Genomic DNA, 14,336 nt, shown 5'->3' on the forward strand with positions numbered 1-14,336 from the left:
GCCATTGCCTTTTCCAATTCTTCCTCTATACCTTACCTCATAAAGCTAACCTGCTTTATTAACTTCATATCCTAATGCTCTCCTGTGTAATCTCTTGGCTCCGGGCAGGCTCTTTATACCTTACCTGTTGTCATGGTAATTGTTATCATAATTAGTCACTTCAGTCATGTCTGATTCTTTGTGACCCTATGGGCTGTAGCCCGCCAGGTTCCTCTGTCCATGGGATTCTCCAGGTAAGAATACTGGAGTGGGTTGCCATACCCTCCTCCAGAGGATCTTCCTGACCCACGGATTGAACCCGTCTCTTATTGGGCTGTAACACCAGCACCACCTGGGGAAGACTTAGTATTACACTATATCTTTACACCTCTTGTCTTGTTTAAAACATCAAGGGAACTGTGTAATAAGATAAGTGGGGCTTATTGTAGTTAGCTACTGAATCATATAATCTTATGCACATCATTTAACTTCAGAGACTCAAGTTTTCACCTTTAATGAAATAACTCACTTATGAATCAGAATGTCCATGAGGTAGGAAGTATTCTGGAAATGAATATGGGGCTTCCCTTGTGGCTCAGCTGGTAAAGAATCTGCCTGCAATGAGGGAGACCTGGGTTCGATCCCTGGTTTGGGAAGATCCCCTGGAGAAGGAAACAGCTACCCACTCCAGTATTCTGACTTGGAGAATTCCATGGACTGTACAGTCCATGGGGTTGCAAAGAGTTGGACATGACTGAGCGACTTTCACTGTAGATACAGTGTATCAGCATACTGGCTTAAATAAGCTTTTGTACCATGGAAAACTTCTATTTCATTTTGCTATCTTGATTTTAAAACTTTCTTGTAGAGAAAATTCAACATATATAAAGACAGAATAAATAAAATGAACCCCTGTGTTCTCACCGGCCAGCTTTTAAACATTTATCAATTCATGACTCTCTGATTCTACAACTTTCCCCTCTTTGCTGAATAATTTAAAGCAAATTTCAGATATATTATCACTTTACTGGTAGTCTTTTACAGGAAAATTTATTCTGACTCTTAAGCAGTCAAATTATAAGCAAACTTCAAGACCACACATCTTTGTAATTTGACAAAGATCTACACCAGTGTTCTCCAGGTGGAGTTCTCAAAAGTCAGGATTGAGATTGACGGATTGTTATCAGGGACCTAGTTGATATTTGAAAATACCAATACAAATCATTTATTACTGAGAGTGTACACACAGGGTCATGATTAATGTACTTATTTAGACAAATCTTTTCAAACATGGGTCTGAGGGAGAGGTGGTGTGTGTGTGTGAGGGGGGCGGCAAGCAGTATTTATCCTATGTAGAAGAGCAAAAGAGGCAATTAGGGAAAAGTTTTGGAGAAAGATTTGGTCACAGCCTTATAATTTAGTGAAAGAAACAAATAGTGATGACATGGCCGTTTTTAATCTCTTCCACCTCTCCCCCTGCTGTCCTAGACTACCAGGCTGGGAGAGCCTTTCCTGAACTGATCCTACCATCCATGTTGGCTCTGGTTTTGCACTGGGAATTATACTTACTAGGAAATGTGGTATAGGAGTTGTGATATTCCATGTAAGGTTTATGAAACATACATATGGCTTCCCAGGAAGTTCTGAAAAATATAATGTAGTATGATAAATGTTTTTCTTTTTCTTTTTAATATTTATTTTGGTGACTATTTCAGTCAAGCTGCAGTTTCAGCTCAGGCCACGTCAAATGCTAACCCAGCCCAGCCTGCTGCTACACAGCCTCTAAATTTGGCACATGTGCCTGGAGAAGAACCCCCACCAGCTCCAAACCTAGTGGCCCAAGAAAATCGACCCATGAATGACAATGTTCAAATGAATGCACAGGGAGGTCCAGTGCTAAACGAAGAAGACTTCAATCGAGACTGGCTAGACTGGATGTATACGTTCTCACGAGCTGCAATTCTCCTTAGCATCGTATACTTCTATTCTTCTTTTAGTCGGTTTATCATGGTAATGGGAGCCATGCTACTGGTTTATTTGTGAGTGATGTTCATTCATTATAATTACTTTCTAAAACTGTTAAGCATGGAATCTGACACGTGGTAGTCCGTTGTGAATGTTGAGTGAAGGAATCTGAATGTTGGGCTTCAGATACCTAGCATCAAGAGCAAAGCAAGTTATGTTTTGTAAGAACGTTAATGAGAATTGTCTAGAAGCATATTTTTTTCCCCTTTACTACTTTTTATAAAAATTGTTAGTTCAGTTAGGTATGCTCTAGTAATCATTTAGAACTTGAGTATATGATGCAGTCTTGGAGAGGAGTTTCTTTTTAATTAATTATAGTTATCAATAGTAAGTCTGTTAGATACAGGTCAGATTTTTTTTCATAAGTAGACTAACTGTCCCTTGCTCCTTTTTTTTCCTTAGGAAGCAAACAAATATCTAGTTGAATTTCATTTTAAGAAATATCAAAAAATGATTTTATGACTCCTGATATGTCTTACTAGCTCAGGATAGACTTTAAATTGATTCGTGTTTTCCTGTCATTGGTTTGAGAGGGGTAGTTCTTGACCTGAAGAAGGAAATTTGTTTTTTTCATTTATCATAGTTCAACCCATGAATGAAAATGTTCCAATCATTTTGCCCTTATAGGACACAAATATTTCATAGTGTTATGAGTAAAAACAGTTGTGACTTATTTTCTTTTCTCTTTATTTTACTGAGCAGACACCAAGCTGGATGGTTTCCTTTTAGGCAAGAAGGAGTTCAGCAACAGGCTCCCAACAATAATGCTGAAGTTAACAATGATGTACAGAATGCGAACAATCTAGAACTTGAAGAAATGGTATGCTTATGAGGTTTTCATATACTTAAATATAGGTGTTTCTTCAGCACTGTATGAGACCAATATAATAAAAGAATCTCGGGTATTTCATAGTATTGAAGAAAAGTTAACATGTTAATGTGTGGTCTAATTCCAGAGAACCTATAATACTGAGTCAGTCATATATTAGAATTAAGTGGAAAGAACTAACATCATTCTTCCTAAAAATAGCCTAGAAAGAAAGTTATGCTCACAGTGAGTATTAAACTGGCAGTTATTCCTTTGAACTTGAACAAGGAGGAGTTTATCAGTTTTGGACTTAAGGAAGATCTCTAATGACCAGATAGTTCTACTTCCTTATCATATACTCATATTCCTTCTTTGGGAAGAATTTAACTCTCTCCTTTTCTGTAATGAGTTCATGGTAGCTGCTAAGATCACTTAGGAAGATGTTTCTTGTTTTGTTTGAAAGGAGCGTCTTATGGATGATGGGCTTGAAGATGAGAGTGGAGAAGATGCAGGTGAAGATGCCAGTGCGATTCAAAGGCCTGGATTAATGGCGTCAGCCTGGTCTTTTATCACCACATTCTTTACTTCACTAATACCAGAGGGGCCTCCCCAGGTTGCCAATTAGACTTGAAAAACTGTGCCGGCTGCAAAGGAGGGTCTGAATTTAGGAAAGTGTTTTAAATAACAGTGCAATTTCAAAAAATTTATTACTTTCTTTTCATCATCATGTACAGAGGTGTTTTTTCTTTAAACTTCTCATGCATATGAATATTTTAAGCACAAATAGACTACTAAATATGTGATTTTTTTTAAGATCCTAACAGAACATAGCATAACAATATTGGTCTTCCAGGTTTTATTAATTTCAATTATGTATATTATATCAAGACAGACTTGTGTGTCTTATTTCTTTAAAGAGCTGCTTCACATATAAATGTCTATAGCTTATAGCTCAGCCCTTCAATGTATAATTTGAATAAATATATATCTATTTTCTGTGAATTGTCCTAAAAGTTTTAAACAGAATGACCTCATAGTTTTTAATGAAGAATATTAATTACCTAAAATGTGCTAGTAGCATCTTGCCCAGCCATAAAGCAATAAACTTCTCAATAATCTTCATTTTGACATTTGAATAAATGGAAACTTTCTATTTTAAGGGCATGTATCCCATCAATTGGAATTAATACCTTTAAAAAAAAGGCAGCTCTTCAATGGAATTAATAGTGATATAAAATGTTTGATATAGGCAGTACTTTTATAAAATAAGATTCTGGAAATCACTCCCTGTAATTTTTTTAAAATAAAATGTCAATTATGGTAAAACTGTCTTGTGGTATATTTATTTAAACTCTTCCATATTATACTCTCTCCATACAAAAATCTATGTAAATTTCAGTAGTTCTGGGGTTGCTGAAGTCTTCAAGGTCATTTTCACCTCTTTTTATCCCAGATGGATATCTTCTAGTTCTCAGGGAGTGTAAAACCTCTTTGAGTTGAGTTCAGTCGCTCAGTCGTGTCCGACTCTTTGCGACCCCATGAATTGCGGTACATCAGGCCTCCCTGTCCATCACCAGCTCCCGGAGTTCACTCAGACTCGTGTCCACCGAGTCCGTGATGCCGTCCAGCCATCTCATCCTCTGTCGTCCCCTTCTCCTCCTGCCCCCAATCCCTCCCAGCATCAGAGTCTTTTCCAATGAGTCAACTCTTCGCATGAGGTGGCCAAAGTACTGGAGTTTCAGCTTTAGCATCATTCCTTCCAAAGAAATCCCAGGGCTGATCTCCTTCAGAATGGACTGGTTGGATCTCCTTGCAGTCCAAGGGACTCTCAAGAGTCTTCTCCAACACCACAGTTCAAAAGCATCAATTCTTCAGTGCTCAGCCTTCTTCACAGTCCAACTCTCACATCCATACATGACCACTGGAAAAACCATAGCCTTGACTAGACAGACCTTAGTCAGCAAAGTAATGTCTCTGCTTTTGAATATGCTATCTAAAAATCCCTGTGAAAGTCAATTTGATTTTCCTTAAGAAAGGAGTAAGTCTGTTGTAGGGTAGCTAATTAAAATGGAATAAATGTAGATAGCAGAACTTACTATGGAGGAACTTTATCTCATGTGAAATGTATTATAGAAGTATATATAGGACTGTTATAGTAGTATATGATAGCTGTTCACCAGGGTGAACTATGGTACATTTGTACACCATTTGGGTTCATGATTAGGGATGGCTTGTTTCAGGGCTGATAAATCATTGCATCCAGAGGGAGCATCTGGATTTTAACCTGGGAACTAAATAAATAAACTGTCAGAGCCAAAAGAAGTGTTCTATAGGTCAGATCCTAAAAATAGAGTCAGTGGGTAGAGTAAGAAAGCAGATATAATTATGAGATTGAGCAGTCTCAGTCTCGTTTCTTCAGTTGGGAGTTGGACAGGGGAGAACTGGAGCCACAGAATTCATAGAGGGGAGCATTATTGTGTGGGACACTATCTGAAGGAAGTGAGCAGGTCTCTGCATCCTAACTGCAGGTTGGGCCCTAAGGAGAAGGATTCTGGTCATTGACCCCCTGTGAAAGGCTGTGGCTCAGCATTCTAATAAAAGCGAAATGTATTATACTACTCTATTTTAATTATTTTCCCCACATTGTTAATTCCCTCATATTAGTCTTACTTCCAGTAAGTCTTTGTCAGAAACTACAGCCCAGTGTCTGCTATGTTTTGGATGATTAAGGGAGGAGCTGTGTCCATGCTGGGGCCAGATGGTGCTTAGAAGGCAGTTGTAGCATGGAGATGGTTTCCAGATGGAAAAAGAGCCACACAGAAGCCCAGATACTGGTCTCTAGGCTAAATGGTGACTAGCAACAGTCAGGATGGGTTTGAAATACTTGCCAGGACTAGACTTTCTGTGTCTAGCCTAGTGTTAGTTGCTCAGTCGTGTCTGACTCTTCGCAACCCCGTGGACTCTAGCCCGCCAGGCTCCTCTGTCCATGGGATTTCCCAGGAAGAATACTGGAGTGGGTAGCCATTCCCTTTTCCAGGGGATCTTCCTGACCCAGGGATCAAAACTGCGTCTCCCTCATTCTTTACCATCTGAGGAGATTCTGGGTCTCGTCAGATTCTTTATCATTTGAGGCACCAGGTCAAGCAGTATGAGTGAAAGGGTTGGTTTTTATTAGCTGGGTAAAAGGAAAGAGTGATCCTGAGGGCTGAAGAATTGGAAATATTTTCACCATAGTTTGATGTCACCATCTATCATCATTCTAACTAGTTCCTCTGGCTGCATCATCCCTATTGAAATTTGGCTTTTCAAAGTAGGGGAGGCAAGGCCAAATTTGGAGCCTCATTAGTAGAGACCCTGTGGCGTTTTTTGCTTCACTGAGAAAAGACTAAGGTGTGCTGCTCTGTATGTCAGCTCTCTGTACGTCTGGTGTATATTAGACCCTGAAGCCTGTTGTGTCTGGAATCATGTTGATGGATGGAATGTGGTATTCCCAACTACTGATCTTTCCTGAGAGTCCTGATGTGGCTAGCTGACTCACCCACCACATGACATCACACACTCACTGCTGCATGGTGGGTATAAACATATATATTGTATTTTATGTCTTATAAGGGCTTCCCTGGTAACTCAGCTGGTAAAGAATCTGCCTGCAATGCACAAGACCTTGGTTCAATTCCTGGGTCAGGAAGATCCCCTGCAAAAGGGATAGGCTACCCACTCCAGCATTCTTGGGCTTCCCTGGTGACTCAGATGGTAAAGAGTCCCCTGCAATACAAAAGACCTGGGTTTGATTCCTGGGTTGGGAAGATCTCCTGGAAAAGGGAATGGCTACCTACTCCAGTATTCTTGCCTAGAGAATTCCATGGACAGGAACCCAGTGGGCTACAGTCCATGGGGTCACAGAGTCGGACATGACTGACTTTCACTTCACTTATATCTTACACATAGATGATATTTTGGTTGTTTTAATATTTAAACATTAAAAAACAATTTTTTTGAATTTGAAAAATTGTGATAATGTTTACCATGAAGTTTACTGTCAACAGATGTTTAAGTGTATAATACAGAGTAGCATTTAAGAACATTTAAATAAGATGTGAAAACGAAGAATAATGATACTTCTTGAATAAAACTGTTGGGGAACAATGCAAGCCTTTTTAAATTAAAATACCATGGCATCTTTGAAATAAAAGTTTTTCTTACAAAAAGAGCCAAGAATAATCTGGAGCTTCTTGACTGTCAAGAGTCTTAGTAAGTGGAAGGCTTTCCCCAGCATCATGGGGCCTCAGCCCAAATAGGGAGGGGACAGCAGGAGATCTGACTCCTTCCAGAGCACATCTCAGTGGTTAGTGTCTCACATCACACTTGGGGGATAAGCCCTGGAGGCCCCAGTATAGGGTGCTAGTTTCAAGAGCCTTCTTGCCAAAGCTTACTTTGATCCTGCTGCTACATTGTAGCTCTTTTACTCCAACTGATCTGTTTTCCAAAGTGAAAATATTGATGGCTACATAAACTATTTCATGTGGTGCAGTAAAATGGTGTGGTCCATTTTGCCCAGCTATTCCCAAGCCATAGGAAAGCTGGAAAAATTAAGATCTATATAGCATCTTTACCAGTTATCATTCCTCACAGAGGGTACATGGAGAAAGGCTGTCATTATGTGTTAATTTATATAATTAATAGAAACCATTATAATGCTTTAAAAATTGCTGTTACTAACGTCTGAACATTTGTTATATTTCTGGCTCTGTGCTGAATGCTATACCTGCATTGAAAAAATATTTAAAGCAACTCAAGGTAAGTGCTATTGTTAGTTCCATTTTTCAGATAAGGTAACGAAGACTCATATTAAATAGCTCACTTCAAGTCATATAGCTGGTAAGTGACAGAATCAAGTCTGTTTTACTTCAGAACTTGAATTTTCTAAAAGTAATTTTTCAAATAAAGCACGTAGAGACTTCAGCTTCCAGTAATGCGTGATTAGCTTGTTTTGCCCCAACCCCTCTGCTGAGAAAACTAGAAAAGTTAGGATATATTAAAGCATCAGAGAGCTATCAAGAAAGCAGGAGCCGATACTCCACACAGATGAGACCTATGTTTGGTGCCACGTTTTACTCTTAGAAGCACTTTGTAATTCAAGAACAAGTGAGAGAAACAGCAAAATTTTTGGTAGACTCATAGGAAACAAAAATTAGAGTTCTGACTGCACCAAGAAGAAATGTCCTTTAAACGTCCTGGGCTTTTTCTTATTGGATCCCCAAAGGTCTACCCCTTGAATGAAGGAGAACTGGCAATTGATTCTATACTCACAAAGACTGAAGCCCAGCCTCAAGTGGTCTCAGTCCCTAGCTGAATGAGGCAACTGGCCCCAAACCTAGTGGACAGCCAGAAGCAAAAATAAACCCCTCTGAAGAAAGGTAACATCATGCAGTTTCTCAAACTGTCTCTATAATTGTTCAAAGTCTGTTAACCCCAATAAAAAAATAACTAGCAATACAAACACATTAAGATTTGACCAAAAAGGAGAAAATGAAACAGATAAACCTTAGAAAATTAAGATATTTAGCATTATCTGATAGAGATCTTATAATACTGTGATCAAAATGTTAAAGGATTTACATGACAAGATGGAGAAACTTCAGAAGACAACTGGAAATTATATAAAAATTCTAGAACTTATGACTGAAGTTAAGAAATCAGTAGATGGCTTTGATAGTCACAGTTTAAGAGAATCAGTGAACTGAAAGGTAAAAAAATTATCCAGAGTGATGCTGGGCGGAAAATAGGGCAGACAACACTTGAAGAGATAATGGCTAAGAATTTTTCAAAATTGGTGAAAGACACTGAGCACTGATAGTAGAAATATTATTGGCTTCCAAGCAGAATAAATACAAAGAAAATCATGGCAAATTACTACAGAGTAAAACTGCTGAGAAACAAACTTTAAAAGTAGCCAGAGGAAAATGTAGCTTATTTTCAAAGGAGCAACAGTAAGTACGCCTAGTAAGTGATATTTTCAAAGAGCTTATAGAAAATAACGGCCAATATGGAAGATAATGTGCAGCAAAAATATCCTTTGAAAGACATTTTCAGGCAAATGAAAACAATTTAGCACCATTGGAAAGTACTAAAGGAAAATACTAATGGGATTTTGGCAGAAGGGAAATTATCACATATCACAGCTTGGAGGTGCAGAAAAAAAAAAACAGAAAAGCATTGGAAAGGTAAATCCGTGCATAAATCTAAAAGGATATTGCCATAAAATAATCCATTTATGCTTTATGGAGTCTTACATGTATAAAGAATTAAAATACATGACAAAAATAGCATATAAGTCTGATAGGAGGTAAATAGGATTGAGTATCCTGAGGTCCTTGAATTGTCTTGAAAATGATCAAGACACTATATGATAAATGAATAATTAGTGTGTTTTAACTTCTATATTTTTAAAACCAATAAAAGAATGTAAAACTAACAGGACAGTAGAAAAGGAATATGAAATTTAAATTCAAATGAAGGCAAGCATGGAGAAAAAAAAGTAGATGGGAGCAAACAGAAAACAAAAAACCAGGAAGGTAGATTTAAATCCAAATGTAGCAATACATCAAGCATAAATGGACTAAATATTACAACTTAAAGACAAAACCTGGGGATTCCTTTGTATGTTGTTTGTCACTTCTCTCTTGTTGATTTTAATATTTTTTGTCTTTGTAGTGGTTTAGTTGCTAAGTCGTGTCTGACTCGGTCCATGGACTGTGGCCTGGTGGGCTCCTCTGTCCATGGAATTCTCCAGGAAAGAATGCTGGAGTGGGTTGCCATTTTCTTCTCCAGGGGATCTTCCTGACCCAGGAATTGAACCCGGGTCTCCTGCACTGCAGGCAGATTCTTTACTGAGCAATGAGAGAAGCCGTTGATCACTACGTGTGTCAGCGTGTTCCTCCTTGGGTTTATCCTGCCTGTGATTCTGCACTTTCTGGACTAGGGTGACTGTTCCACTTCCCACCTTAGGGAGATTTTCAGCCATTGTATCTTTAACTATTTTCTCAGGTCCTTTTCCTCTCTATTCTCCTTTTTGGACCTATATAATGCAAATATTGGTGTGTTTAATGTTTCTTGCATCTTCTTGATCTGTGCCTCCATTCGTTTTCTAAAGTATTGGATCATCTTTACTATCATTACTCTGAATTTTTTTATGATGAGATTAGAAATCAACTACAAGAAGAACAAAACCCAATTCTATGAGACTTGAAAACAACATGCCTTAAGTACAATGTAAGGATAGCTGAAAGTAAGGTTGAAAGTAAAAAGATGGAAAAAGACTTCTCATGCAAGTATTAACCAAGAGAAAATGGGTGTGCTTAGTATCCAAAGCAGACTCAAGGGTAAGAAGCATTAATAGAGTAAGAGGGTATGCAGTCACTCAGGCATTTTGCCACTCAGAAAGGCTTTGCACCAGCTTAGTGATGGACCAGGAAGCTAGCTTAGTCAAGAGGCATCAAATTATAAGTATCTGAAGATAGAATATGTGTGTCTGTGTGTTTTGTGGAAAACACAAGAGATAAAGTAGTAACATTCAAAAGGATGAGAAATGTGGAACGTGTAACATTTTTTTCATCAGCAATATTTATTTAATATCTCATTATATACCAAGTATTAGAGTGTTCAAGCTGTGAAAGTAAACCAGTAAGACAAAATGGTGTTTTAGAAGGCTGGTTTTACTACAAATTAATAATTTTCTCCATAGATAGATATTTTCGGTTGTGGTGCATTTTGGTGCATTTTTTTTAAGGTTGAGCAGTTTATTTTATTTTTTAATTAATTAATTAATTTTACTTTACAATATTGTATTGGTTTTGCCATACATTGACTTGAATCCGCCACAGGTGTACATGTGTTCCCCATCCTGAACCCCCCTCCCACCTCCCTCCCCATCCCATCCCTCTGGGTCATTGCAGTGTACCAGCCCCGAGTACCCTGTATCATGCATTAAACCTGGACTGGCGATTTGTTTCACATATGATATTTTACATTTCAATGCCATTCTACCATACCATCCCACCCTCACCCTCAGAGTCCAAAAGACTGTTCAATACATCTGTGTCTCTTTTGCTGTCTCGCATACAGGGTTATTGTTACCTTCTTTCTAAATTCCATGTATATGTGTTGGTATACTGTATTGGTGTTTTTCTTTCTGGCTTACTTCACTCTGTATAATAGGATCACCTTATCTTTGACAAAGGAGGCAAGAATATACAATGGAGATAAGACAATCTTTTTAACAAGTGGTGCTGGGAAAACTGGTCAACCACTTGTAAAATAATGAAACTAGAATACTTTCTAACACCATACACAAAAATAAACTCAAAATGGATTAAAGATCTAAACGTAAGACCAGGAACTATTAAACTCCTAAAGGAAAACACAGGCAAAACACTCTCCGACATAAACCACAGCAGGATCCTCTATGACCCACCTCCCAGAATATTGGAAATAAAAGCAAAAATAAACAAATGGGACCTAATTAAAATTAAAAGCTTCTGCACAACAAAGGAAACTATAAGCAAGGTGAAAAGACAGCCTTCAGAATGGGAGAAAATAATAGCAAACGAAGCAACGGACAAAGAATTAATCTCAAAAATATACAAGCAACTCCTGCAGCTCAATTCCAGGAAAATAAAAGACTCAATCAAAAAGTGGGCCAAAGAACTAAATAGACATTTCTCCAAAGAACACATACAGATGGCTAAGAAACACATGGAAAGGTACTCAACATTACTCATTATCAGAGAAATGCAAATCAAAACCACAATGAGGTACCATTTCACACCAGTCAGAATGGCTGCTATCCAAAAGCCTACAAGCAATAAATGCTGGAGAGGGTGTGGAGAAAAGGGAACCCTCTTACACTGTTGGTGGGAATGCAAACTAGTTCAGCCACTATGGAGAACAGTGTGGAAGTTCCTTAAAAAACTGGAAATAGAACTGCCATATGACCCAGCAATCCCACTACTGGGCATACACACTGAGGAAACCAGAACTGAAAGAGACACGTGTACCCCAATATTTATCACAGCACTGTTTATAATAGCCAGGACATGGAAGCAACCTAGATGTCCATCAGCAGATGAGTGGATAAGAAAGCTGTGGAACATACATACAATGGAATATTACTCAGCCATTAAAAAGAATACATTTGAATCAGTTCTAATGAGGTGGATGAAACTGGAGCCTATTATAGAGAGTGAAGTAAGCCAGAAAGAAAAACATTTTCTTTTACAAATCAAATGAACTGGCTTGGAGCTTACCCAGCCTCACCCCTGCTTTTTGGAATCAGCAGGTGGCGCTAGTGGTAAAGAACCCGCCTGCCAAGGCAGGAGATATCAAAGACGGTGGTTTGATTCCTGGGTTGGGAAGATCTCCTGGAGGAGGGCACGGGCAACCCACTCCAGTATTTTTGCCTGGAGAATCCCATGCACAGAGGAGCCTGGTGGGCTACAGTCCATAGGGTCGCAAAAAGTCGGTCTCAGTTGAAGAGACTACCCACGCACATGCGCACATCATTATGAAATGTTACTGATAATAGACCCACACATCAAATGCGTATTGTTCTAAGAGCTTTGCAGATATTAACTTATTTAATCCTCACAACAACCCTAGGGCGTAGGTATCCTTATTAATATTTCTATTTTACAGATGGAAAACCAAACAACTGGCAGAGTTGGTATTCAAAACAAGGCAGCCCCAGTGCCAGAGTCCCTGGCCTATATTCTATGCAATATGGACTCTGAAATATACAGTCTGTCCAACGTTTTGGAAAAACATTATTGAACCTCTCATGAATTATCCTTTCATTTTGATGACTCCAGGTTGTCATGGAAATTGTGCACAAGGAGGTAGAGAGGAGTGTGAGAAGGAACACATGTTTATCCGGGATTTACTGTGAACCCAGGACTCATCAAGGTATAACTGCCTTACATGTAGATATTATGAGTCCCCATTTTAATATGAGAAAACTAATGTTCAGAGACATTTCAGAGACTTAACAAAGTCACTTTAAGTAAGAGCAGGGAAGGGATTCTATCTTGGTCCATTTGTCTCCATCGCCTCTTTCAAATAAACCACGTTGGCTTGTTTATGTGGCTTCTAACACTATGAAGTTAGAGCACGTGTGTGCTTGTTAAGTTGCTTCAGTCGTGTCTGACTGCTTGCAACCGTATGTACTGTAGCCCGCCAGGCTTCCCTGTTCACGGTATTCTCTAGGCAAGAAGTCACAGTACGTTCATTAAATCTTGGCGAGTTGCTTCTTCAAGATTGTCAACCTCTGCTTAACCACTTGTTACACCTCGGAAGTGTGACTGGCGAGGCAGGGACGGTGGTATTGCACTTTACTGCTTTTTCCACTAGATGGAGGTGTAACACCACATATCTCTTCCACTGTAGGCTTGGAGGAAGGTGATTTCAGAGTCTAGGGGCACCGGAGGGCACAGAGGCTACTTCAAAGTAGCAAGAGAAAGAATAGGAAAAAGGAACTTCTCTCTCTTGGCCTTCACATTCTGATCCTTGATGCTAAACTCTGAGAAGGCTAGAGAGTGTGACCCTCAGTCAGCTTCAGGATATGTAGTACTGACAGCCTGGGCTTTTTTCAGACAGTCTTGAGTTCAACTCTTAGCTTCACCAAGCCCTGGTGAGTGGACTTGGGCAAGTACTCTCATTGACAATTGGCTGCCCTACCTCAGAAGTTCCTGCCAGCAAGGAGAGGTCTCTGGGCATCTCAGAACTTTGGCACTGCAATAGATGTTTATGAAACTGTAGGTCCAAAAACTCACTAATCCTACTGGGGTATAGTCTGCACCTGCTCAACCACTCCCTCTATCCTTCTCTTGCCCCTTCTGCGGACTTGCTTGAGGTTACAGAGTCATCTGGGATTAGAGCCTATTTCAAGGCTCTTCCTTGATGTGCTGGCAACTATTTGGAGAGCTTCCTTTAATAAAATTCTTTTGGGGAGATAGTCATAAATTTGATGGGTTTAACTGTTTTCCTTTGACCCTGCAAAAGTGTTAAGGGCATGAAAAGCAGAAAACTAATTAACTGCCTCACATTGGAGACATGGCATCTAAATGCAATTTAGGATCTTGGATTGTGATTCTGGACCAGAAAAAGGACAACTGGTGACATTTGAATATAGTCTGTAGATTAGTTAATAATGGTGGCTCAGACAGCAAAGAATCTGACTGTAATGCCGAAGACCTGGGTTGGTCCCTGGGTTGGGAAGATCCTCTGGAGAAAGAAATGGCAACCCACTCCAGTATTCTTGCCTGGAGAATTCCATGGAGGGAGAAGCCTGGGTGGCTACAGTCCATGGGGTCACAAAGAGTCAGACATGATTGAGTGACTAACACTTTCACTTTTGCTTCAAGTTAGTTTCTTGGTTTTGATTACTGTACCGTGGCTGTGTAAAATGTTAACATTTGGGAAAGTGGGGTGAATGGTGTACAGGAATTCTTGTATTATTTTGTAACTGTCA

At 39.2% G+C, this 14,336-nt stretch overlaps 1 protein-coding gene across 3 annotated transcripts in view; it reads left to right on the forward strand.

Annotated features, from left to right (window-relative positions):
* HERPUD2 (HERPUD family member 2) overlaps positions 1-4,138 on the forward strand; it is a 36,915-nt gene extending 32,777 nt beyond the window's left edge. For 2 of the 3 annotated variants that reach the window (XM_040260202.1, XM_040260201.1), the window contains 3 exons: positions 1,695-2,018; positions 2,707-2,824; positions 3,276-4,006. In XM_040260202.1, the coding sequence (XP_040116136.1) occupies positions 1,695-2,018; positions 2,707-2,824; positions 3,276-3,437 (604 nt within the window). In that variant the 3' untranslated portion in view covers positions 3,438-4,006. Of the gene's footprint in view, positions 1-1,694; positions 2,019-2,706; positions 2,825-3,275 lie in introns of all 3 variants that reach the window. The other variant, XM_040260200.1, reaches the window with a different exon arrangement.
* Positions 4,139-14,336: the final 10,198 nt, after the last annotated feature.

The sequence above is a fragment of the Oryx dammah genome, unplaced genomic scaffold (assembly GCF_014754425.2).
Source record: "Oryx dammah isolate SB20612 unplaced genomic scaffold, SCBI_Odam_1.1 HiC_scaffold_18, whole genome shotgun sequence".
NCBI classification, from domain to species: Eukaryota; Metazoa; Chordata; class Mammalia; order Artiodactyla; family Bovidae; genus Oryx; species Oryx dammah.